The following is a 27773-nucleotide window of genomic DNA, read 5'->3' as shown; positions in this document are numbered from 1 at the left end:
CGTAGATGCTAGGAGTTTGTATATGCGTATTATTATCAAATGTCTTTCGATCTAATGAATGTAGGGTAAAATATAAATTATGTAATTTGTACTCTTTTATAATTTTACCAAAGCTTCGACGCATTAGAATCTTAAGTGTAAAATGGTGTCGAGGCTAACTTAGTGGTGGCTTTCAATGTTAAAGGGTTCTGGTTGGTTTGTCAAATTTCTATTTGGTGACCAATTGAACATCTTGATAGCTAAAACGTAAAGCTCATACGTGGCACAATCCGAGCCATTAAATTTTTGTCAATGCCTGTAAACAAAGCTCTTTGTATAGTCTTGTACTAGAGAAAACATGTTGAGGATTCTCTTCTCTTATTAGAAAGAGGAGAGGAAAGGGAATCGTATCAACTAGTTGATTTATTTTTTTATCACGTGTTAGTAAATATAGAGAAAGAAAGTTAAGAAGTGAAATGATTCATTTACTCATATTTTAGTAAACATGAGAAAGTTAAGCAATGAAATAATTTTCATACCCATATTTTAAGGAACATTAAAACTGAAGAATCAAAATAATTCTAATTTATATTCCTTGTAACTAAATTTGAAACCTTTCAAATTTCCAAGAAGTTTAATATTCACTTGAAAACTACTGCTCGAACACTACAAAGTTCCAGGAAGCTAAGTTTCATGAAAATTTGAAAATCCTAATTCAAACATAACAATTCATGAAACTTTTTTTTTTCTTTTTCATATCATAAAATTTCAAATTTATTTGTAAGGTCAAATTTTTTTATAAAAACAAATAAAAATTACTTGTACACGAACACTCACAAATGAATTTTAAGATGTGTTTCACACAAAGTTCATACATTGCTTACCATGCATACAAGAATCTTTTCAAACTTCAGCTACTCTAGGAATCAGATAAACTATCAGTTAATCATATGAGTGAGTTAGCTGTTAGATTTGATTTTCACAACCATCTAAATTTTCTTTTATTAATCTCAATTATTCATTTTTTATAAGGAAAACTAAAAAAAAGTTAAATAAAACTTCTCTTTTAACAAAAAGCCCTTTTTAAAGGTATAGTGAATAGTGCCAATTAAAGGTTAAAATGTGATTTTTCGTTAAAAATGAACAGTGCTGTGAGTGTTTTATTAAAACTCCATTTTTATATCATTTAATTATACGTAATATTGAAGAAAAATGTGTATAATAATACCAAACTTTTAATTTGTTTTAATTTTCTTTATTTATTTTAAAAAATTGCAACCTTTGTACTAAAACAAATTGAACCCTTGTAATTAAAAGGCTTTTTAGCCAAAATGGTCTTTAAAGGCATAACTCCTCACTTCGGTCTATGATATTTCAAATTAATAGAAGTGATCCCTGAGATTCTCCACCATCCATCATTTTGGTCATTCCGTTAAAAACTTCGTTAAGTGTCCCGGAACTCTTAGCCGGAAATTTGGGCAATTTTCAAAGCTTCGTAACTCAATCGTTTCTTAACCAAATTCGACCCATAATATATCAAAATGAAGATAGGAAAGTGTAGAATAAGATTATACCTATTTGGAAGCCCAATGATTGTCAGAGATGGTTGGAAAATAGCCTCAAAGTTAACTGGTCCAAGGGAAAACTGGAAACTGGAAAACTGGAAAACTAGCCTGAAACTGGGTAAATTTTAAACATTCATAACTTCTTCAATACTCAACGAAATCAAGTGATTCAAAATCAAAAATCATACTTCTCAATCAGATGAAGATAATTGTACATTTTTTTACTGCTAACGCATCGTGATTTGGCCGAAAACGGCTCGATAGTGGCTAACTCGAGATCAAGACAGCCACTTTCGAGCCATTTTTCGGCCAAACCAAGGCGATTTAGCCGCTAAAAAAGGCACCATTCTCTTCATATTATCGAGAAGTATTATTTTTGTTTTTGAATCACTTGATTTCGTTGAGTGTTGAAGAAGTTATGAATGTTTAAAGTTTACCCAGTTTTCGGCGAGTTTTTTAGTTTTCCTTCGGACCAGTAAACTTTGAGACTATTTTCCAACCATCTCTGGAAACCATTAGGCTTCCAAATAGGTATAATCTTATTCTACACTTTCCTATCTTCATTTTGATATATTATGGGTCGAATTTGATTAGGAAATTATTGAGTTACGAAGTTTTGAAAATTGCTCAAACTTCCGAGCAAGAGTTCCGAGATATTAACGGAGTTTTTAACGGAAGAACCAAAATGATGGATGATGGATAACCTCAGGGACCACTTCTATTGATTTGAAATCTCAAGAACCAAAGTGAAGATTTATGATCTGAGGGATCATTTTAGCTAAAAAGCTTAATTAAAAAAGGGATGGCATTTGCCCGTTTGCATATGGGAAGGGCAAACTTGTCATAAAACGAAAAGAAATCAAAATGACGTTTTCGTCCCCCACAAGGAAGCAGGCACTATCACACTGTAGCAAGAGAATCTCAAAAAACTCAACAAAAATTTCACCGGCTCAGCATTTCTCCTGCCCTTTGCGTCCCTAATTTTCCTCGGAAAATTTCTTGCAGCCCCATGATTTCCGTGCGAGGACCGAAGTAAAAGCCCGAGCATTCTCTAATCATCCTGGTAAAAAATTAAAGGACTAAGACTTGCATGCAGGTTAGTCCAAGTTTCTCGATATTGTTCTAATTTTTGTGGAACTTTTGCTAAATTTATTCATTATTTTTTCAGTGAAATCGGACCTGAAATTGTTATTGTTAGTGTTTGGGGTTTTGGTTTGGATTATATCATTTGGAATGGAAAATCAAGGCGTTAAGGGTGGGGAATTTCTGGGTTGGTGTAATTTTTGGCAGGCGATTAGGGTTTACAGGGTCATGAGCTACGGCATTGTACGATTAGGATCAGAATCAGCTTCTTTTACTTTCTATTATTTATGATTTCAAAAAGCGATAGCAAGTGGAGGATTGATGTGTTTGGTTCACACATAAGATTGGTGTGATTTGGGTGTGAATATAGGTACCGTTTGGTACGCAGATGGGACATAATAGGACGGGACGGAACAGGATGGAAAGGATGATGTAAATATTGAAAAAGATAAGGAAAAATTTTGTCATAAAATGTTATAAATTTGTGTTCTACGGATGTGGAACGGGTCGTTCTAGGGGAAGAGGTGGAACGAAAAATCAATCAAATTTCATCCCATGGGACAACCCGTTCCACAGTTTTTAGGCGCACCAAACGTGGGACGGAACGACTCGTCCCGTTTCGTCCCGTCCCGTGACGAGCCGTTCCGTCCCGTCCTGTCCCACGTTTGGTGCGCCTAAAACAGGTGGAACTCGCTGTTCCATGGGACGAGTTTTGGGTGAATTTTCGTTCCGCCTCACCCCTGGAATGACCCGTTCCACATCCGTGGAACACAAAATTATAACCTCTCAGTCTCCTTCTTCTTCCTCTTGTTTCCATCCGAAGGCATCTTTGCTCTCTTTCCGTTTTGTCCCGTCCCATTCTGTTCTGTCCCGTCCCGTCTGCATACCATACGGTCACATGTCACATGAATGGGTGTTTTTGCGTAAGTAGCTGTGATCAGCCTTTGGAAAGTGCTTTCTATTTCGGTTCAAGGCACATTGTCAGCTTTATGTATTGCCTAGCTTAAGGGACTGCCATAGTGCAGGAGTGCGTGCTTTTGCTTAAGTAGTTGTGATCAGCCTTTCTGAAGTGCTTTCAATTTCAGTTCAAGACGCATTGATAGCTTTATGTATTGTGTAGCTTAAGGGACTGGCAACAAGCTGCTACCTTCTCCTCTGGTGTCTGAACTGATTGAAATTGCAGCAGAGATACCGTCATTGCATGTTAGCCTGTTAGGTAATTGCGATAGTAAAATGAATGGTTCGTATAGAAACTGGTAGGAGGCTGGGTTGATGAAATCACAGGTTAGGTAGGGTTTATGAGAGGAGGAGATGGAAGAAGAGATTAAGTGCTCACAATTTTGCAGTTATGGTACAGATTTTATCAGCATTTTAGAAGTCTCCAACATTCGTGTTTATTCAAGTATTCATGGTTGAAGGAATATTTTGTTGGGACAGGCATCAATTCTAAATTTAAAATTGTAATAAATGTAGACCTTTCGGGTAGTCTAAATTATCCAATGAGGTTCAAAGTATCTATTGTTTTTTTTTTTAATTACTATCTGTCATTAAGAGGTCGCACTTGGTGCGATGGCAAGTGCCTTCACCCATGAGCGGTAGGTCTCGGGTTCGAGACTTGGGAGCAGCCTCTCCATAAATGGGGGTAAGGCTAGCCGACATTCACCTCTCCCAGACCCTGCGTAAAGCGGGAGCCTTGTGCACTGGGTACGACCTTTACTATCTGTTATTAGTCTCTCACATTATTTTTTGTTTTGTTTTGTTTTTTTTTTTTGTTTTTAAATTGTGTTTCTCATACATAAAGATGAATTTTCAGTGGTGTCTTCATGTTCAGTGAGTATTACACTCTAACCTAAATTACTGCTTGATGGTGTAGATGTTAGTTATTCCTGTTTGATGTCAGGTTATTGTGATTTGCAGATGTCCTCACTCTAAAATATCTTGACATTCTTCTATTGATGTACAGTTAAAATTATGGCACATGATACACGATCTAGTCTGAAAATGAAGGATGATGAGGATAGTAATTCAAAAGGGAGGCAAATCAATAGTAAAGGATCAAGCACTTCAGGTTCTGGAGCATTGGATACAACTGGATTAAGGAGGTCTGCTAGAGAAACATTGTTGAAGAAAAACATAACATTGAGCCCTTCTAGTACTAGGAAGTCTGAAAGACTCGAGAAAAAAAGTTCTGAAACTCCTCCATCCAAGAGGAAATCTGAGAGATTTGAGAAGAAGTTGACTCCAAGTCCATTGAGGATTTCTAATAGAGTCAAGAATCACTCATCAGATTCTTCTAGGTCTAAAAAATCTGAGAAAAGCTCAGGTTCATCATTTATGAAACGGAAAGGGGAACAAAAAGAGAAGAGTGTGAAAGAATTGACAGAAGCAACTAGAGAAGTTAGCAAAAGTGTAGGATCTGGCCGTGTGAAAAACAAGATAAGAAATGCTCGAGCTTATAAGGCACTATTCATGAAACAAAGAAAGAAGTTTAAAGCACAAGGTAGTTGTTTTGGCTTTTCTCTCAATAGTCATTAGTTTATTGTTCATGTTTCCTTTTTCGTTCTTGTTTGTGTATTAAACAGTGGTATTGATTATTCAATACGTTTTTGGCTCATTCTTATCTTCTTGAATATTAGGTCACAACGAGGAGCAGAGCAGGCAGAATAAAGTTTCTGAGGGAGGCGGCAACGATTGTGGAGGCACAGTTCATGGGCTCTGTAAAGGCATTGAAGCAGTGGAATCTGATTCCACTGTAAATAAATTTACAAAAGAAACAGTGGAAGATAATCATCAGGGAGGGGACTTGTCCCGCTCAAGCCGAAGGCCTAGCTCCATGAAGGAAGCTTCTGAGTTTGGAAATGGTGATGGCTTAGAAATTTGTGGTCAACAGCCACTGCCATCATCCTATAATGCCATGACGAAAGAGATCAGTGATGCACCTGCAAGGGTACATGTGGATTACCCTGGTGAGGAACAATTGAAGATGCTAGAGTTGACAGGTTCTACAGTCAATGGAAGTGTAGACAATCTCCACATGAGCTTGGAAACTGGTCATTGTGTTACACCTTCAAAGAGAAAAAGGAACATGGAGGATGAGGGTACCTATTCTTCTTCAGTTAATGCAAGTAAAGATGTCTGCACCTTGATTGCTGATGCCATCTCCCCATTGCCATCTGGGTCCACAACGGATGCTTCTGTTGGGACTTGCGGTGTATGTTTGAAACGACGAAGGTATTCCTTTGCACAAAATAATCGTATTGTCTCCTTATCTGTTGGTGGTGGTTCCCAAAAGAAATTATATCTATTGGCCATCAAATTAATTTAGTTTGTGTTAGTCCACTGATTTACTTGGAGGTACTTAGTTTGAATACACCCTTTCATATTTATTATACTTCCCATCATTCCACTTTAGAATCCGTATTGTTGGTGGTGGTTTCCAAAAGAACTTATATTGAATTAATTTAATTTGTGTTAGTCCACTGATTTATTTGGAGGTCCAGAGTTTGAATACACCCTATCACATTTATTATACTTACCATCTTTCCACTTTAGAATCCCTATTGCTGGAATTTACAACCTAGCTGCTTGAAGTTTACATATGGTTGCACATATCCTCCCCTAGAAAGGAGTCAACCAACAGATAAAGTGTAATCATACTACAACAACTTACAGTGTTATAATGTTGTTTGGTTACTGTTGAATTTATAACTTACATAATAAAGTGGAGTTTGAGTAAAACTCCCAATATTTTGACAAAAAGAGCTAACACTTGTGCTCATCAGACTTCACCATTCCTCTCTATCAAAAGGCCTCACATCCTTAATTTCCCACTGTTTGGATTTTGTTCGTCATTTGTTGGAGTCCTTTTTTGTTTAGGATTGTATCAGGAAAGCTAAAAGTGCACAGATTCTTGTCGTACAAGGATTAGGAAAGAATAATTTTCTTGTACAATTAGATTAGGAATCCTAAAAGCAGAAACGGAATAGGAATATGTGTACTTTCCTATCCCAAATAGGTTAGGAGATTTAATCCGAAATAGGAGTGTAAACCGCAGCCTATGCTTATAAATAGGGTGCAGCAAGGAGCAAAGAGCAGAGAGACAGCCGAGAGAAGTTAGAGGGATTAGTTCTAGGGTTTAAAAAAGCACTGTATGCTCTATTATTAATTTAAAGAACCGTGATTTCTCTGGGCAGAGGAATCACAGTTGGATGTAGGCAAAAGTTCAGCCGAACCAATATAAATCTTGTGTGTTTCTAGTTACTCTCTATTTGCTAAGTTTAGTATACTGGGGTAAACATCAAAGAACAAGTTCCATCGGGGAGTCGAAAATCTTATAGACATTGCAGGAATATGTCTATTTTTGGCTACACTGTTTTTTGCTTTCAATATTTGCTACACTGTTTTTTGCTTTCAATATTTGCTACACATTTTATAGAGAGAATTTCTCTTGCTACACTGTTTTTTGCTTTCTATATTTGCTACAAAACTGGTTAAGTTTATGGTTTGTTTCCTCCCTTTGTGAGATTTTGGGTAATCCTGAATCCTCTCGAATTTATTCTATTCATGGTTTGATCAGAGAATCGGGTCTTCTTTTTGCAATCTTTGTTTCTGGGTTTGCTTAATTCATGGATTAGAAGAAAAGGAGACCAAAAGCTCTGACAACCGATGAAAACTGTGTTATTTTGACTTTAGTTTAGTATAGAAGTGGACTCCTTGTCCCCTGTTTGTAAAAAGTTTCTCTTTTTTTCAAAATATAAAAGCATGGAAAGCGAGCTCCTCCTATAATCCTATTATTTGTATGTCTCTACATACCTTCCTATAGTTTGTGTGCTTCTGAAATTGGATGGAAGATAAGTTGGATATCAATAATTGGTAAAGAGGAGTAAACCCACAAATGTGGCAATACTAATAGTTGCCGTGATGATAATAATGGCTTTATGGAATTAGTTGATCCTCTTCTGAGAAAGCTAAGAAAAAAGGTACCCAGGAAGAGACTCGGTGAGAGTCAGGACAAGAATATAGGCAGAGATCTAGAGTATATTGGACACTAGTGTGTATGTCAGCATAAGTGTTGCTTGTAAACCTTTGTCCAAAATCTTTAAAGGAACTAAAGTCCTTTTCAATCCAAAACTCAGACTTACACTATAGACTCTTAAGTATTATCATGTTAGACTCGCCAAATTACAGATGGAAACCAACCACAAACAAATTCAGTTTTCTATATAAATTAATTGCAGAAAAGAATTGGCCTGTGAGTACATATCAACTATAAAGCTAATGCAAGGAGTGACAAATCACATTCCCCTTTTGGAATTTCTTTGAACCATTGGTTAAACTTCAGTTGAATGTGACTTCCATTTGAACCATTGGTTATACTTGAGTTGAATGCGACTTCCTTTGGAATGTCTTTTACCTGGTGATACATTTGTTGCGGGCTAGGTGATTCTTGTACTATATGCAGGAGCTGTGCAGACATGAAAGAAATTCTTCCACTTATTTTTCCCCCCTTCTTTGTGCCTGAAAGGGGAAGTGAGGTGTTTGGACGTTAGAATGAGTGCAATTTCTTAGTTTTATTTGGGTTTATTCTCAGATCAATTATGTAATCAGTATCTTTCTGATGGTCAGCTTACAAAAAGCTTGTGTCCTTTGATTTATTGCTGTCCCCTATATTACTGCTGATTGAAGTTTCGAGGTTATACTTTTCTGCTAAATGTAACTTCATTTTCCTTTATCCCCACTTGATGGTGCTTCGCAAAGTATTGCTGTTGGCAACTAGTATAAGGGGCTACTGAAATGGAATCCCAACTTTTAAACATGGGCTGATCACAAAATCATTTTTACTTGGTGTGTCATATTTTTATTGTTAGGAATTGGCTCGTCAATGTTAGCGTCCAATTTTGTTTTAGATTGTATTAGGAAAACTAAAGGTGCACATATTCTTGTCCTACTAGGATTAGGAAAGCATTAAGTTTTCTGGTACAATTAGATTAGGTGGGTGACTGCCCGGGTTCGGTTGGCATCCATATCACAGAACCTTTCTTCTAGCCAAGAATCCCATTATTCGAATCCGGTCAATTCATTGGCAAATGATAAATCTATCGGTTAACACTCAGAACCTGAAAAGAGGAAGAGTCAGTAAGACAAGAGCTAAGCAAGCAAGAAGGAGAGGCTAGAAAATTAGGAATTCTAAAAGCAGAAACGGAACAGGAATGTAATTGTACCCTTTACTTATAAATAGAATAGGAAACTTAATCCCAAAGCAGGCATGTAAACTGCACCCTATACTTATAAATAGGGTGTGGCAAGGGCAGAAAAAAAGAGAAAAAACAGAGAGCCAAGAGAAGTGAGAGGGATTAGTTCTAGGGTTTACAAAAGCACTATACGCTCTATTTTTAATTCAAAGAAGCCGTGATTTCTCTACCCAAAAAAATCACAACGGGATATATCTTTTGTGTTTTTAGTTATTCTCTATTTGCTAAGTTTAGTCCATTGGCAGAAACATCAAAGAACAAGTTCCATAGGGGAGTCGAAAATCTTACAATAGGTATCAAGAGCTTGGTTCAAGGTCTTATGCGATGTCAAAAGGAAAGGAGTTCGTGAACCTAGGAAGCTAAGGCCTGCGTTAAAACCTTTTAATGGCAAGGATGACTTCACGGACTAGCAAAGGATGATGAACAACGTATTGATACAACATGAGTTGGAGGATGCACTCCTTGGTGAGAAGCCTACAACCATGATAGAAGTGACATGGACCAAGACTCTCAAGAAGGCCAAGAGTTCCATTGAGATTAGTGTCTTAAAAAACTTGCCTCGGGGAGCGCCTAGCGGCCTTGGAGGCTGGGTTTCTCCTTTGGCTTGTGGGGGTCGGTGTCAGGGCGCGCCAGGCGGTCGAGGTGCGCCCAGGCATTCAACTTGGGCCTTGTTTCCCTTTAAAATCCATGTTTGTTTCTAAAATGCAGGGGACTGTTCTAGTTTCAACGAAGAAGAAAGAGAGAGTTTATCTCTTCAGATCCTATGTGACAAAGTCTTAACTCTTTTCTATTTTCTTTTTTTTGTTTTTTAATGGTTGCCCATTCAGATTTCGCCACCTAGCATTTTGATTAGCAAAGTTTTATTTCTCTTCAAATTCCCTATAACTGCTCCACTTAGCCTTTATTTTCCTTTAAATTGCCTTTAATAATTGGTCCACTGAGCCTTTATTTCAGTTTAGATTCCCTATAATTGCTCCACTCATCCTTCATTTCATTTTAAATTCCCTATAATTGCGCCACTCAACCTTTATTTCTTTTTGAATTGCCTATAATTGCGACATTCAACCTTTATTTTCCTTGAAAATTCCCTATAATTGTGGCCACCTAGCCTTATTTCTCTTGAAGTTCTCTATAATTGCTTACAATAAAATAAATAATTACAACATTTTAAGACTATATGACATAGTTTCCAAGTACAACTAGACTTAGTAATGAAGAAGATGATATTATCTTTGATTTAGTTATAATTATATTTGTTTTCCCAAGTTATAGATTAAAATTTTAGGCACCGTGAGGCTTCGCCTCACGCCTAGGCTGGGCTATCCATGATCTCACAAAATCAGTCAGGTCCCACATCACAGAAATGATGACTGTTAAGCAAGCATGGGACAAATTGGAGAAGGTTTATATGGTCAAAACCATTTCCAATAAATTGTTTCTCAAGGATGAACTATATGGGCTTCAACTGAAAGAAGGATGATATTGAATTGAAGCAACAAGAATTCCATTCATCAGATCAGAGGAAGATGAAGCTTTGGTGGAGCCAATTGAGCAAGGATTCGAATCTGATGATTATGGGAAGAAGAGCATCAACATCATTCACCAGGTAGGAATCAGGCACTCCAAGCACTCCAATCCGCCAGACATCCCAATGGGTTCAAACTCCAACCCACAAATCACCTGTATTCCAGAGATGCATAGCACTGGACAAACCCATTCGAAACAAGAAGAAACCTGACAAGTTTGGGTTTGACCAAGGCGAAGTTAATTATTCTCTTCACATCAGCCAACGAGATCCAATTACTTATCAAGAACTATAGTAAGTGATAAGCGAGATAGTTGGATAAGTGCTATGACAGAAGAAATGTAGTCGCTTTACAAAAGCTCTGTTTGGGAGTTGGTTCCTGATCCCAAGACAGAAAGCTAGTTGGATGCAAGTACATGAACAAGATGCCGTAAGATTCAAAGCAAGGCTTGTGGCAAAGGGGTACTCATTGAAGTAAGGTATCATAAAATTCGGGTTTGAGTGGAGTCCAAGGAGATTTGGGTTGAAAAGTTTCACACGGATGAAAATGCCGAATATTTCCTTACCAAGATAGTGCTGGCCAAGGAATTCAAGCATTGCTTGAACTCAATCAATCTAGTTGATTGAGTAAGGCGTAGCACCTCCGCACTTGAGGTAGGCAGAAGTTCAAAGTGCCGGCCAAGAAATTCAAAGAAGCCGTGATTTCTCTACCCAGAGAAATCACAATTGGACGTAGGCAAAAGTTCTGCCAAACCAATGTATATCTTGTGTGTTTTTAGTTATTCTCCATTTGCTAAGTTGAGTTTATTGTCAAATACATCAAACAAGAAGTTCCATAAGGGAGTCGAAAATCTTACATCTATGAGGATATATACTTGGCTATTGTATTAGATTTTGTAAATTTTGGGCAGTCGTGATACTCTTATAACATTCCGATTTTAGAAGTGTTGACTGTATCTCATGTGATATTTTCAGGGTGGAAAATGATCCAACGAAGCTGGAGTGTTGCTCTTGCAGCACAAAATTAAAGCAGGAGTTATGTAGTACATATGGAACTGAGGTTGGCTCAACCTTCTCGCTCTTTACTGCTTTCAAAATCCATTGTTTCAGTTCCATTTTATTTGAGTTTGTTTCTCTCAGATGGAATATATTGCTCTAAATGGCCTGCCATATTTTTTGTTGCTTTGTGGTGCTTATATTATGGTGCTGTGGCTCACTTTAATTTCTCTCTCTTGTTTCTGGTGTTGTGTCTCATTTCATTTCATGGGGAGGTGTTTCCATGATTGGTGTCATTTTGTGGATACGGTTTGTAGAGGATCTCTAATCTCTAGCTGCATACAGAGCTGATGTGATTATAATAGTTAATTAAATGTGGCTACCATGTCAAAAGGAACATCAGATATTAGATATAGCAAATAAGTTTTTTTGTTATATGAACATTGTAATTTAGTAGAGGACAATAATTTATGAAGCCTGTTGGGTTTTTCCAACCCATGATAAGTTGTCCTAAGTCTATAAGGAATTATAGTCTTAGAGGATAAATTGTTTTCCCGTTTGGAGTTGTTTCCCCAATTGGAGAAGGATTCATAACTAGATTCCAATTAGGATTAGTAATCCTTATTGAAGAAGACCTTTATCATGACTATATAATGGGTCGTTGTACTAGTTTTGAATTGGAGCAAAATAATATTTTGTATACCACTCAGGGGATTAGAGTGAGAGAATATTGTAAGGGCAAAGTGTGCGAGAGAAAAGTAAATATATAACATAGTGTATTTCTTGTTCTTGTTCTTTCAGGTTTATCGTCAAGTTCTTAATTCTAGAGACTTGGCAAGATTATTGGTTGTACTCATTATTGATATAGTGAAAGATTGTTGTTGTTGTCCCGTGGACGTAGGCACATATAGCCAAACCATGTTAATTCTTGGTGTTATTTGTCTTGGTTACTTTGTTTTTTTATTTCTCGAGTTTGTTCTGTTTTTCCCATTCTTAAACGCGATATTCACAACAAAGCCGCCTTGGAATTTGTTTTTCAGTGTTACAGAAATTAGTAATCGAGTTAATGAAGGTTTTGACCTGTTGTGATTTGGCTCGTGAAAATACCAAGGCCAAACAGGTGTAGGTTTCCAATTGGGGTTGGGAAAGAAGAAAAGGAATGTCCACAAGTTATTTCCCATAAAAATTGGGAAAGAGGTTTTTCTTTGTACTCCCTTAGGATTAGGAAATAAGTTAGTTATCCCTATTCTAAAAGGATTTAGGAATCCTATACTTGTAAGGAATGTAACCATTGGTTCTATGTACTATAAATAGGCTAGTTGGGGGCTGTTCTAAAGCGATGTTGTGAAGTTTAGCAATTAGCATAAGGGTTTTTATTAAGTTCTTGAAACTGAGTTGTTATTCTCCATAGTGCAGGTGATTTCTCAAGAGAGATCACACAAGGAGTAGGCATAAGTTTGCTGAACCACGCTGAATTCTGTGTTTGTGTGTGGCGTGTTTACTTTATTGTTCATATATTTGCATAGCATCATCTTATAAGTTTGCATAACACTGGAGATTATTGATAAACAAGATAAAAAAAGCAATTTTCGACGTTCCTATTCATTACTTGTTTGTATGTCATTATTTTTATTTTTCCCACAGATATTTTCATATGGTTGAAATGGAACATTTTATGGGATCATGTCCATTATTTTGTGGAGATTGTACTTATAAATTTTTGTTCACTGTTACTATTTATGTTATTTTGCTTGGATCATTAGTAATCTTTCGAGGAAGCAAATAATAGTGTCTTTTAGTAGGTTACTTGATTTTGATACCCTACAATACTTTTGCTTGTCAAATTTCTAGGTAGTGCACATTACCTAGCTTAAAACCTTATGGTTTTAGGTTTATTATATGTTTGTTATATCAGTTTGTTGATCTTGATGTGTTTTTTTCTTTTCATTTTTCTGAAAGGTGCATCCTGATAGAGGAGAACTCACAGCTGATAGTACCACAGAAATTCCTGAAAAGCTTAATGGTATGCAGCAAAAGGAGTTTTCTGTAGATCTTCAAACAAATGGCGACCAAAATACATGCCTCATCTGTTCTCTTGGTGGGAAGCTCTTGTGGGTAACCCTTTCTTGTGACATTTGATAGTTGCAAGTGTTTTTATTATTAAATGATATGGAAAATTTATTTTTTGCTTTCATTCAGGAGAAACAAAATTTATTAAATCTGAAAACAGATTACAAAGTATTGAATCTGGGAAGAAGGCATCCACCTTCATCCAGATACAAATAGAGCTAAGAAGGTAGCAACCACAGAATATACACATAAACGGCGCGTTTATTGAAGTTAGTAAGCCAAATAACCCCACGAAAGTTACTGTGCCAATTGGTCTATGACTCTATAACATGCAGCAGAAGGCCTTTCTGTTGGAGCTTTTCGACACACCTTACCTTCGTTTTTCCCACTTCTTCCACCATTTTACTAGTACAACATAAAAAATCTGCCTCTCCTTCACTGAAGCCCGCCTTAAGCACATGAGATTGTATCAGTCAGCACCCTTTATAATCCTGAGGCCAACATTTTTACAATAATTTTTTATTAAGCTGGAAACTGGACTAACCGGCCTAAAGTCTTTTATGTTTGCTGGACACCGGACTTTCTGGCATAAAGTCCCTCACGTTTGCTGAAGCTGCGCTTTTTAGAAGTAATTTCGCATGAGTGGTTGTACTTGCACATGAATGAACATTTTCACAATATGGAACTTTTTTCTATAAACTTCAATGTTATTTGCTTCTATGATGTGTTTTGGTTCTTAGAATTTGTTTTCAATTTCAGGTGCTGTAATGGAAAAGGATGCTGGACAAGCTTACATCTTTCTTGTCTAGATCCTCCTATGGATGATGTTCCTCTTGGACTTTGGTACTGTCCCATGTGTGTTAGAAAAAAGTTGGAATCTGGTATATATTCGGTGTCAGAGGGAATAGAGTCAATCTGGGATGCTAGAGAAGTAGAGGTATCGAATGTTGATGGTATGCAGAAATTATGAGACTTCAGCTTCATCTTTGTTTTGGATTATTTTCTTATTTTCTGTTGTGATCATTTTATGTATGATGACTTCTTAATAACAAATATCTGGTCCTTTTTTTTTTTCCTGGTTGACCTGTAGGATTGCAAAAGAGGAAGGAATTTTTTCTTAAATACAAGGGTCTTGCTCATATTCACAACCAATGGGTACCAGAAAGTAGAGTTCTTCTTGAAGCTCCTACTCTTGTGGCAATATTCAACCGAAATAACCAGGTCTGTTTTTTCAACTCTTGTTTTGGTAGACATGTTCTGTTATACTTGTTATGTCTATCAATGGAAAATTTGAAACACCCTAAAAAGGGAATCTGACATTCATTCATGGGATTGAGATGCCTTTGCATGGGTTCAAATTTCTTTCTCTTCACTCTTTAGCTTTGTTCTATCATTTTTTTATACCCTTAAGTCAAAATCTACCTTTGCACACCAGCTGTAGTTGGGGAGTTGTAAGATAAATAATTCTTTCAATATTAAGCAGTTGTTAATAAATGTTCTTCAGGTCACAAGGTGGAGAAAAGAGTGGACAGTTCCACATCGGTTGCTACAAAGGAGATTGTTAATGTCTTCCAAGCAGCGTGAAAACTATCTTGGGGAACATATTGGTGATAACTTATTTTGTCAGTATGAATGGCTTGTGAAGTGGCGCGGTCTTCATTATGACGATGCTACTTGGGAGTTAGAGAATGCTGCATTCTTTGATTCACCTGAGGGTCAGGGCCTTATAAGAGATTATGAAAGCCGCCGGCAGACGGTCAAGAAGTCCTCTAAAATGGATAAGGTGCCAAAGGCATGAATTATATGATGAAATATATGAAACATCTAGTTCTAGATTTAAATGCATATCTGTTTGGATTAATATGTTGAAGATGTCAGTTTCCTCCACGTTTTACTTGTTGACCAAAGAGATCTAAACCGATCTTATTTGTTTTGAATTAATTTTTAAGTGGAAAGTGACAAGGAACATACTGGTTGTCTAGTCTTAAGCACAGTTGAAACCTATACTGGAATCTCCAAAATTTGACGTGTAAGATATTTCGTTTCCTTCTATGATTGGTGGAGGGCTTCTATATCATTTTTCTACGAGTACAAAGGCTTCTCTGTCATTGATCATAATGGATAACAATCTGTCCTCTCTGTGTGCTCTTTAAGGGATACTATATTTTTTTAATGTTCTAGGGGTGGGCTGTCTGGATATCGTGTGTTTTCTGCTTGTTCACTGTCATTTAAGATTTTGAGTATATATAGATTATTTGTCTTTTATAAAATTGATTAATCCCTGAAGGGAACTTTTTGAGTCTACGGTTTATTCGTATGAGTATGCTTATGACTATACGATTCTTCTGTTGCTAATGCTAACATTACCTGCAGATACTTGAGAGAAAAAAGTGTTCAACTGTTAATTTATCAGAACTGCTAGCTGGAGATTCATCCAGACTTGATAATACATGTCTAGAGAACATTAACAAGCTACGCGAGCTCTGGCACAAGGGTGAGAATGCTATTGTTGTTGATGATAAGGTGAGCTTGGTTTACTTTTCATCTGTTAGACAGCTTGTCAGATAACATTCTGGTTAACTCATTAACATTGTCTTGTTGTGGGGTTTATGATTCGATGTTCAGATATATATTCACATACAGTTGATTGGTTCTACTTGTTTGTGTTCTTGAGAAACAAATTTTATTATTAAGCAAAATAGAGTGCCACAGTGGTGAAAAGATGTACGCTTCATCAATTCGCACATTCACTCTCTCCTTTACACACTTGTATCAGCTACTGTGAACAATTGTTCAAGTAATTACATTAGGAGGTACTCTAACCTTCCAAATTATAGGAAAGGGTTGGGTAAAGAAAGAGGAGGATTTTCACACAATTTTCTGAAATACGATTATGGTAAACAGGTTTACATTTTAATTTTTCTCCCCTGAAATATGTTATTGTATTTTTGACTGAAAAGCGTTTTATTAGGGACTTTAGAACGATTTACTATCTTCTTTATGATCTTATATTAGCAACAAGCTGGTGCTTAATGGGGAACTAAAAAGAAAAAATTCAAGTTTTTAGACTAAATCTAGTAATGTTTCATGTGAAGTTGTGCTTGTGAACTGGTTGTAAAAAAATTCTGTTTTTGCAGGAACGAATTGTGAAGGTGATTGCATGTATTAAATCTTTGCAGTCTGATGCCTATCAACCTTTTCTGATCATCTCAACTCCTTCTACACTTCGTTATTGGGATGATGAGTTCTCCCGTTTGGCACCATCTATGAATGTTGTGGTTTACAGTGGAAATAAAGATTTACGGAGAAGTATTAGGTCAATAGAGTTTGATGAGGCTGGTGCCATTTTTCAAGTACTTGTTACCTCACCAGATGCTATTATTGAGGTATCTTTTTCCCTGATTGTAGGATCCATTAGCATTAGAAATGTAGTTGAATGTAAAAGTGCTTACTTCTCTTTGAAATGAATAGTCGCTTAGACAATAGTGACTTGGTTGTTAAACCGTCTTCTTATTCTGCAGGATAAAAATGTATTCGAACACATAGGATGGGAAACTATCATAATTGATGCGTGCCAGCACCCTACAATCTCTACACAGTTGGTGCAGATTAAGATGCTACGTACCCGTAAGTGGCTTCTCCTGGTCAGTGGAGTACTTAAGGTTTGTATTTTATTGTGCTTTATGTTAGTATTTTTCTTTTTATATTTTGAGTGGTGGTGGAGATTGCTTTCTACTTGGCTGGCTTATGAAAGGCTAAATATTGCAGGAGAGCAGTCCTGAGTACCTCTGTTTGTTGTGTCTCCTTGATTCTGACAGCAATTCACAAACTGGTGATCACTTCCTAAGCAGTTGCACTGACATTATTGTTAAATTAAAGGACAGGCTTTCAAGGTATATTTCTCATGGATGCAAACATGACTCTCCCAGGTTTAGAGAGTATTGGGTTCCTGTACAGATATCAACCGTCCAGCTAGAGCAGTACTGTGAAAATTTACTGTCAAACTCCACATTAATTCTCTCATTGGCAAAGAAAGATCGTGTTGGAGCAGATATAACTTTAGCGGACAAAAATTTATCAAAAAAAGCACTCCATGATGTAACTCTAGCTGCTCGGAAGGTTGGCTGGTTTCGCTTTTCTCTAGTATGGTGGTTAATGATTGCATGACATCTATGTGTCTTTTCGTCATCTACTGTAACTTTTGACTTCCATGGTGTCATAGGTTGTCATACTTTTTATTTGGTTTGATAACACCATTCTGTCATCTCATTTTGATTTTTCTCTCTTTAGTATGTTGGTGTGGATGTTGTGTATATATACATACATACATATATAGTTGATTCTGTTTGGGTAATTTAAAAGATGTAGTTTTTGCACCTTTAAAAAGTTACTACTAGTAATATAGTTATCTCGTGGAAATTTAGTAATTTTAGTTTCATTTAATTTAGTGATTTATAATTCAAGTTGTTTGTATATCACATACACGTATTGGAATTAGAAGAGATCTGTAATGACTTGTTTTCATTTATTAGTTTCAACTTTCTCTTCTATTAATTTAATTGGATTTTGTTTTCTCATTTTATTATGTTGTTTTCTATTTTAATTTATGCTTGGCTTAAAACAAAGGAAGATATTATTTGCATATTTGTTTTAAGTTTGAGTTTCCTTGTGTTTTGTGCAATGGGTATTGAAAACAAGTGACATTCCTATGGTTTGCATATTTTATTCTCCCTCCTCCACCACCGTACTTGTTTCTAATTATGTCACTTGTATGGCATTTGTTGACAGTGCTGTGATCACCCCTACATTGTGCATCCACCATTACAAGCCTTGCTTACTAAAGACCTCCAAGCAGCTGAGTATTTGGATGTAGGAATCAAAGCAAGTGGCAAGCTTCAGCTTCTTGACATGATGCTTAAGGAGATAAAGAATCGAAGTTTAAGAGTACTTATCCTGTTCCAGGTACACGATTAGTGGTAGTATAATTCTTATTAGAACTGCTGTTCTCAGTATTATTTGTTATAACTTATATTTAATATAGAAGTTTTGATCTTGACTTCTTTGGGAGGCTGTTCCCATCCTTTTAAACATGTGGATTTGGATAATTTGTTGATTGAGGATTAGCTTCCTATTTTTTAGTTTTTGAGTATATGATGCATTTTGGTTGGATCATTTGTTGTTGCACTTTCCAGTGGCTTTTTCTTTGTTGGCTCTGTTAATTGAGGAGGCAGGTTTATGTTGATCCATTTCGATGTCATGTAATGCATTATTATGTGAAAAGCATAAGTTTGTTGGTCGAAAAGAGAGGGGTAGTGCTTGGGGGGTGTGCGTTATGATGGCAATTTTTTTGGGTGGTATGGGGAGAACGGAATAAGAAGACTTTTGAGAATATTGTGGGTGTGGAGGTGGAATTCTTATGGCAAAGGGTGCGCTTTTGGGATTCTTTGTGGGCATCTGTAGCTTTGGAAGTTTGAGAGATCTCTTTTTCTGTTATTTGTTCAAGTTGGAAAGCCTCTGTTTTGTAATTGTGTTTTATGCTTTCTCAAAAAACAAAAAAATAGTGTGTTTTATTGCTTTTTCTTATAAAAATCAGATGATATATATAAACAGACAGACTATCACACTAAATTATATATATATGTATATATATACACATACATACATACGTATACAAATAAGAAACAATATTTTTTCCCTTGAAACCACTGCAGCCTGCAGCACTCCAATCAGAAAAGATCGCCCAAAACAAAGCATCCTGAATGTTGACTTACTTATGCCCAAACAGAGGCTCATCGCTAACCCTCCTCTACAGTTCTTACTTCACTGTGATATTCAATAATTATTTTTACTTCTCTTACCAAACGACCCAAAAAAAAAAACAGCTAACAAGCAACATTTCCCTCCCCACAGAGCTTGAGTTACAAGCCCAAAGCCACCATACGAAGGTAAGTAGTTGATCTCTAGTAGCAACTGGCTTCACGCCATTTTAGGTGTAATCACATATGTGGCTTCCGCCTTTGGATTTGATCACTTGTGTTCTCTCTGCCATGTGCCATAAGATGCAATTTTTCCTTCCAAATAAAGTACTAAAGATGAATGAGGATGTGAACCTGACCAGCTCTATAGTATTCAGGCAGTTCATAAAGTATGAATTTACTGAGCTTCTCTGATTTATCCAAGGCCATAAAAAATCAATGATAGACAACAGATATATGGACAAGAAATCATTCTATTGTTCTCATCTTCCTTTTTGTTTTTGTCTTTACCAGTCAATTGGTGGTTCAGGAAAAGCGTTTTCTCTTGGAGATGTTTTGGATGATTTCCTGCGCCTAAGATATGGTGAAAATTCCTATGAACGCGTCGAATGCGGTGTCCTTCGGTCTAAGAAAGATGCTGCTATGAACATTTTCAACAATAAGGAGTCTGGTAGATTTGTGTTCTTACTGGAGGCTCGTGCTTGTCTCCCCAACATCAAACTGTCATCAGTTGATACTGTGATCATATTTGGTAGTGACTGGATTCCACATAATGATATAAAAGCCCTGCAAAAGATATCACTTGATTCCCGGTTTGAACACATAAAAGTATTTCGCTTATATTCAACTTGTACGGTGGAGGAGAAAGTTCTAGTGTGTGCAAAACAGGGGAAGATTCTTGATAACAACATACAGAATATGAGCAGTAGTATGCTTCTGTGGGGGGCACCTTATCAACTAGATAAACTAGACGAGTTCCATGGCTGCAACAGCCCAGCCTCTACTAGAAATATCTTGTCTGAAGAATCACTTCTGAAGGATGTCATCCAGGAGCTCTTCTCCATACTTCCTCAGGATGGCGAGAACAGTGGCTCATGTAATTATTCTACGATTTTAAGAGTTCAACAAACTGGAGGAGCTTACAGTACGGAGGTTCCGTTGCTAAGCGAGATGAAAAATGAATATACTGGTGAAGGGCAGTCTCTTAGTTTTTGGACAAAACTGTTGGAAGGAAAGCATCCTCAGTGGAAATATTGTTCTGGTTTGTCTCAGAGGAATCGGAAACGGGTACAACCTTTTGATGAGTTACCGAAGAAACAAGAAATTGTAAAAAAACGCGGGAAGGTTGTAAATGGTAATGATAATGCACCCCATCTGAAGCCTGGATCAGAGGTGAAATCAGTTCCTGGATCCAAGGAAGGTAAATGACTGATACTGTGAATTGTTTCATTTTTTTCATGGCATTTCTCCGAGAATTGTGTCTTGATGCAATGTCATGGTCCTGTAGATCTGTTGGATTCCCATTTCTAGTTTCTTAAAATATCTCTACTTTTGCAGGAACTTCTGTGGCTGCAGCAGATAATTTGCCTCATTCTTCTCACCAGTCAACTGCTTGTGCAAATAAAGTAACTGATGAAATTCGTGATTCCACTTCAGATAATGTGAATACTCCGGAAATTAACACGCTTGAGTCTGAAGAGAGAAGAAAATTGTGTGATGCCCAGAAGAGTCTCCATCAACTTCTGAAGCCAGATATATTAAAACTATGTGGAATCTTACAAGTCTCTGTATGGATTTGATTTTTATGTGAACAACCTTTTGCTTTCAGTTTTAGTTCATATGTGCTGCTGTTATTAACTGGTATTTCCATTATTATACCTCAGTAAAACATGGTTCTCTCGTTTAATGATATCTTGGTTACTCACTGTAATGCAGGATGCTGTCAAGGTTATGGTCGAACTTTTTCTCGAATATGTAATGGGTAATCACCGTGTTAATAGGGAACCAGCGACAATATTGCAGGCATTTCAGATATCTCTGGTTAGAATTGTCTTGCTCTTTCATGCACTTATATAGCCTAACCTTTTTATTATTTTTTGTTGGCATGTTGAATTGCAAAGTTCTTTAATATTACTTTCCTTCAACAATCATTTATCTTCCTGGTCGGGAAATGATTTTAAAGTATAGACTTGGTATTCATGCTTTTCCTTTTACCCTGATATGTTCATATTGTTGTCACTGAATATGTTATAGCGACTCATTGATTTAGGTTTACAACACCTCTTACAAATGATAGCAAGAAGGTACCTCATGTCTTGCATGTTGAAAGAATCAATTTTGTTTTCATTTGCCTAGGCATATGACAACTTGTATAAATTCTCGGTTCAGTTTTACAAATGAATGGTACATTGTATAACGATGATGCACTTTACCTAGCTTGACCTGATCAAGTTGTACCCTAAACATATTTGAGTGATGGTGATTCTTCTGCCTCTGCACTTGATTTGCTTACTTCCATGAAATGTCACTTTTATTATGGGTTGAAAAGTTATATTTCTTGTAAAAAGTAAAATAACCAAGGATGGATAAACTTCTATGAAGATAATGCAGTTTGAATAGCACTAAATTGTCAAAACTGATTCATGTTTTCGTCTGACTAGGTGATATTCAGAATTTTTTGAGTCAAGAAAAATGCTTTCATTACTAACAGCTTAATTTTTAAAAGAAATAATTGTATTTAAAATCCATATATGTGGTGCAAGTGGTCCTTTACCACAGTGGTGGAAAGGAGTTGAGCCCTTGCATGACGGCGTGGGTTCTAACCCTGTTGGTGGCTAATCTAACATCTAATCTAACAAAATCTATCGTTTGACAAAAAAAAAAATCCGTATATGTGGTAATTCTTTTTTTTTTTTTTTTTTTCAACTAAGTTTAATACTCCACAACAATTCTTAAGCTATTTTGGGGAAGTTTGGATATATCAAAAGAGAATGGGGTGGTTGGAGAATAGTGAAGTGTTGAGTTTAGTTACAACTAAACAAATCCACATGGTATTATCTTGTGATTTTCCAATTAAATTCCATACTCCACAATTCTTAAGCATTTCCTTCACTATGTCCATAGCTGTAACTATGACTAAAATTTAAACAGACCACATATTAAGTACTACCTCTGTCTATTTCTCTGTGTGAGGTTGGGGGACATCCTTAGTATTATGTGTGCATATATACATCAGTGCTTAATTGCATGCGCATGTTCCTTAGTGTTACTTTTAACATTTTTTAACCGACTTTCTGATATCTATATTCCAGTGTTGGATTGCAGCTTCATTTCTGAAGCAAAAAGTTGACCACAAAGAATCTCTTTCACTTGCAAAGCAGCATCTTAACTTCAATTGCAAAAAGGAGGAGGCAGAGTATGTTTATTCGATGTTGCGGTGTCTGAAAAGAACATTTTTGCACAGTATAGGCGCTTTTAAGGCTGCAGAATCTCCAAAGCTTTCTAATTTATCAAGTAAAGATGTTTTGAAGAATTCGGATGCGAAGGCTTCACAGTCATTAACTTCTAACTTGCAGCACATCAAATCAGACGTTAAAGACTCGCCACCGAGTCAAGAATATTTTGCACAAGAAGATGTCTCAAAAAGTATTAAAGAAATTCAGAAAAAGCTCCAGAAGAAGATGAAAAAACTTATTGAGAAGCAAAGCAAAGACAAAAATGAAGTTTTGCAAACTTATGAGGAAGAAAAGGGGCGTCTAGAAAGAGAGCTTAAAGCAGAGACAATTGTTATTCGATCTTGCTTTCAGAATAATACATCAATGAGAACGGATAAGCTTAAGATGTTGGAAAAGAAAATAGAAGAAAATGACAACCAGATGGACCTACGTCTTGAGCATCTTGAGGTATCACAGCTGGAAGCAAGGAGTAAACTGAGGGAGATGGGGAAACGATGGGTAGAGGAAGTGCAATCCTGGGCTCGTGCTGAATTGTTAGATAGATCACCCTCAGGTACACTTGACCCTTGGTTGGAATGCTCAAGAACTAGTGAATGTCAAAGTAGTGAAGATCACGAAGATCTTGCCACTTTAAGAGTCCATGACTTTGATAGTATTGTGCATAGCGTGGCGGGGGGAGTTAAAGCACCATCTCCTACTGCAGAAAGTGTTCCTGCTGAAGCTGTAGCACATAATGTCCCCATTCGAACTGAGGAGACCCCAGCTAGGCCACGTGGTGCATTAGATATTACTTCTGAGGCGGCTTCATGTACTGGTTTCATGGGTAAAAACAAAGCTGAAAGTTCTAGTGATGTTCAAGAGAGTTTTGTATCTTTGAATCCTTGTGCCAAAACGCAAATTACTGATGGAGGTACTGCATGTAGTGGGGTGCTGGATGTATCTGTGAATCCTTGTTCAAGTCATAGCTCACAAAACGTCGTTTCTGTGAGGGCACCTTCACCAGAAGAACAAAACCATGTAGCGAAGCGAACCATGCCAGATAAAGAGATCGAATCAGGAGTGCTTGAGACTGTCAGTTCGAATTATGGACAAGGGAATCTTGTCTCGGTGGATCCACTTGCTGAAGGACAGATGCTTGGAAAAGTGACAGAACATGAGACTGTCAATTCCAGTCATGATTTGCATGACGTTTCGGTGAGCCCACCTTCATCTGAAGGACAAATCCATGAATTGACAGTAACAGTACCAGATAAAGAGGTTCATTTGGGCGTGCTTGAGAATGTCAGTTCCAAACATAGCTTGGAAAGTCGTGTCTCTTTGAATGCACCTTCATCTGAAGAAGAAATCCCTGAAAAATCAACAGAACATGAGCCTGTCATTTCAAGTCATGGTCTCCACCATGTTCCGCCTATGTCGCCTGCCTCTGAAGAACAAATCCATGAAGTGACAGTAGCCATGCCAGATAAAGAGGTTGATTTGTCAGTGCTGCAGACTGTCAGTTTAGATGATGAGCAAGGGAATCTTGTATCTGTGGATCCACCACCACCTGATGAACAAATCTGTGAAAAAGCTACTGAAAAAGAATCCTGTGAGGTGGATCTTATGGTATCTGATAGTGCACCAGGGGCTTACCAGCAGAATGGAGTTGATATTGTGACCGATGTAAACTCTGATCAGGAAATGCCCCTGGTAAGTTCACCTAGAGTGCAGCCTGTGGCCTTGGTTACTGGTTGTTCAGCGACACTAGATCAGGTATTTGCTTGTTGGAATTTGTCAATCTATATGGTAGTCACCTTGTTTTTATCTTTGTTTATGTTCCATGAAAATGACTTTGTGCTTTGTCTGATGAGCAGGCTGCACTACTTTGTTTTACACTATCTTGAGAATTATGACAAGCTTAGATTTGTAATTTTCTGATGAAGTTTTTATGTTCACATTTCACAACATCTTATAAGTGGTCCACTATTATATGATTTTGTTTTGACTTGGTTCTTTCATGTGAGGAGGTGGTATTCATTTTCCATAGTAAATTTTGTTCTACAATAAAATCAGAAAGAGAAAGTGATTTAGCCGTTCACCTACTGACAAATGCTTACCTGGCCAGGCATATCAAAACATAGGTACTCGGATAGAAACATCTGATGCAGGGCAAGAAGATGCAGTATCCAGTGAACAGCAGAATACTTCCCAAACGGTTGAAAATACCACACCCAAATCTGCTCCAACCGTAGCATCCAATCTGCCGCCTAATCATGAATTGCCAGACATTGAACCTGTAGTTCAACAGCCATCCTTTTATGCACCTGATAATAGTGCTCCTGAGTTATCTTCAGCTGGTGGAGTCGAAATTCGGCCTAGTGAAGACCGTACCTCTAACCAAATTTCCCATGCTCCGGTAGATCTTGTTGAGAATATTTCCGATCTTTCAAATCAAACTGTTTTGCGGCCTGTCACATCCTCTACTAGTGAATTTGGACTGCCATTTTCAGACACTAGGGCTGCACCTGTTACTTCTGCATTTAATAGTCGTCCTATAAATGCTGCACCCCAAGGGGGATCTCGAGCGCCTCTGCCTTCGTACACTGACCCGCTTCAATATGAATTGGAAAGATTGAATAAACAGACAGATCATATTCTTAAGTCTCATGAAGATGCGGTGAGTTTTGAAGTTAATATATTGTTGTTTATTTATTTTTCAAAGCAAAAATTTCTGCTGAGGTCATTTTTGTCTTGAACAGAAGCTACGACTGAAGGGTGATTGTGACAAGGAAATAGAGGAGGCTGTAGCTGAAATTCGACGAAAATATGAAGTTAAATCTCAGGAGATTGAGGCTGAATTTCTCCTTAAAAAGGAGGAGTTGGATTCAATACACCACAAAGTTTTGATGAACAAGATTTTGGCTGAGGCTTTCCGGTCAAAATGCATGGATCTTCGGGCATCAGGTGCATCTGGACTGCAGCAAGGTATGAAAACTTCTGAATTACAACTTTTGAGATATCAGTTTTATTATTCATATGCCAATTATGTAGTTTGGATGGTATTTTCATTTTCTGTGGAAGGTCATGGATCTTCATTGGGCTTTATTTTTTTGCAATTTTCAATTACATAATATATCAGTTTCATCTAACTACAACGGCTACAAGTGAACCTAATGGAAAGTTAGCCACCCCCTTTAGACTTTTAGAGATTGTGAAATTTATTCTTTGAGAAGTAACCTTGAGGTTTGGACCTTCCGAGATTAACGAGGATAGTAAGATTTTTAGATTTTAACCTTAAAGCTTCAGATTCCATAGGTTGTTTGGTGGGAGTGCAAAACTGTAGTAGATGAGGATTTTTGACCCAGGGATAGCTTGGTTCTGAACGTAAGCTAGGTCCATCATTAATACTTAGACCAGGGGAGGGTACAAAAAGAAGAAAAATGGCATGTTAAATGAACAATCGATGAGGAGTAAGGTTAAAGGATTTATAAAAAAGGATCCACTCAGATGAGAGAACAGAGAGTTTCAATATTTGATTGATTGACTGTCAAAGTGTACGTGATGGGTTTCAAAACCTTCTTTAGCATTAACTGTGCCTACTATGACAAACTGAATCTGCCTATTTGGTCTAAATGTACTCTAAATATAATATTTTTGGCGGAAGGGGCTGAGTCCCCGTATTCTTGCAGATTATGTGCTTTTTTGTCATTGCTCTTATGCTCCTTGTTCCAATTTATCTGCCAGATGGGAATTCCAGTTTCACGAATTCCAGTTTCGTTCAGCAGCTGGTTCAGCTATCTGTACATGATACACAAAGAAATTCTCCAGCTGCTAGTTCATCTTTGGCCAGCACTCCTGCAGCTAACCTGCACACTTCAACTGCCCCCCTACCCATCCCACCTCCACCTGCACCTGCAACAATTCCTCTTTCGACTTCTCCTATTCCAAGTATCCCAGCAAGACCACCGCATATCAGTTCCATCTCCTCCACAAGAACCGCCCAAGGTGGAGGTGAGATTCGTGCCCCGGCCCCTCATCTTCAACCGTTTAGACCTTCAACTTCCATGTCTAATCAGCAGTCACATAGCAACTCCCCCGCAACGCCTCCCTCACTTCCTCATATTCCACGTCCTCCAGCTCCAGCAGTGCAATCTGTTCCTAATACTAGTGCCCGTCAGCCTGAAAGTCCAGGGGATCTGTCAGCTCTTCGTAGATTATCTGCTTTGGGGTTGCTTATGAATATGAACTCTCGGTCTGGTGCAAGTCCACCAGGTTGTTCGCCCTCACGCCCAAATTTGGTCTCAAACCGTCCCACATCGAACCTTCCCACTCCTCCCATTACAGGAAGTGCTCGTACGAACCCAGTAAATACAGGTGGAACCGCTGACATAGTTTGTTTATCAGACGATGACTAACCGGTTATAAGATACCAGTTCCTAATTTCTCAGAAAATCATTTTACCACGTCTCTTTCTTCTCTGGGTAATGCGCCGGGGTTGTGACTTTTGACATGCCCTAGGGAGAGGCAGGTGTGTTGTAAAGCTGGCCTTGCTGCTGGGAGGTCGTAGCTGTACATTTTGAGATGCCTTGTGTTCAAATGATGGTAATGTAAATTCAAATTATGTAGTTAGTTCGTACTCTTATGCTTCAGCCGAGCGTAAATCGGTGTCAAGGGCCAGATTAGTTTGTACAACGCTGTCGACGGAAGTAGAACATTTTCTATATCTCACCTCAACTTCATTAGCATGCCTTATTTCATAAATCCCTTCTAACTTGCTTTCACTTTTTGGGAATATATCAATAATAGCAAAAATTTCACTCTTAATTTCAAAAATGTCATTTTTTATAAAAACTTTCGATTATATTAAAAAATTTCACTTAAACAAACACAAATCCTTTTATAAGCAAAACAATAAGAAAAAAAAAGTGATATACATATTGAAAATAATTCCAGACTATTAATACAATTAATTGACAATTCCCAAACCAAGATAAGAAGAATAAAAATACAAAGAGAAAACTTAGCATTTCAAACAGTAGCAATCACTGATGTTCCAATTGCACCAGGGACCATGCATAATATTGCCCAGATAATAGATAAGTCAAAAAGTGATT

The 27773-nt window shown here is 37.3% G+C and overlaps 1 protein-coding gene across 1 annotated transcript; it reads left to right on the top strand.

Moving 5' to 3' along the window:
* The first annotated feature begins 2456 nt into the window (after positions 1–2456).
* Positions 2457–27420, top strand: LOC126614718 (helicase protein MOM1-like). Its single transcript, XM_050282364.1, has 20 exons — positions 2457–2640; positions 4591–5127; positions 5264–5858; positions 11379–11463; positions 13359–13510; positions 14229–14422; positions 14560–14690; positions 14974–15252; positions 15843–15992; positions 16607–16855; positions 16991–17131; positions 17238–17588; positions 18258–18431; positions 19739–20645; positions 20783–21012; positions 21161–21265; positions 22537–24432; positions 24785–25336; positions 25419–25644; positions 26404–27420. Exons 2-20 carry the CDS (start codon positions 4599–4601, stop codon positions 27072–27074), a joined length of 7617 nt encoding a protein of 2538 aa, XP_050138321.1. The 5' UTR covers positions 2457–2640; positions 4591–4598; the 3' UTR covers positions 27075–27420.
* Positions 27421–27773: the final 353 nt, after the last annotated feature.

The sequence above is a fragment of the Malus sylvestris genome, chromosome 3 (genome assembly GCF_916048215.2).
Source record: "Malus sylvestris chromosome 3, drMalSylv7.2, whole genome shotgun sequence".
Classification (NCBI taxonomy): Eukaryota; Viridiplantae; Streptophyta; class Magnoliopsida; order Rosales; family Rosaceae; genus Malus; species Malus sylvestris.
Note: the sequence above shows the minus strand (reverse complement) of the source record. Positions and strands in the feature narration are given on the sequence as shown.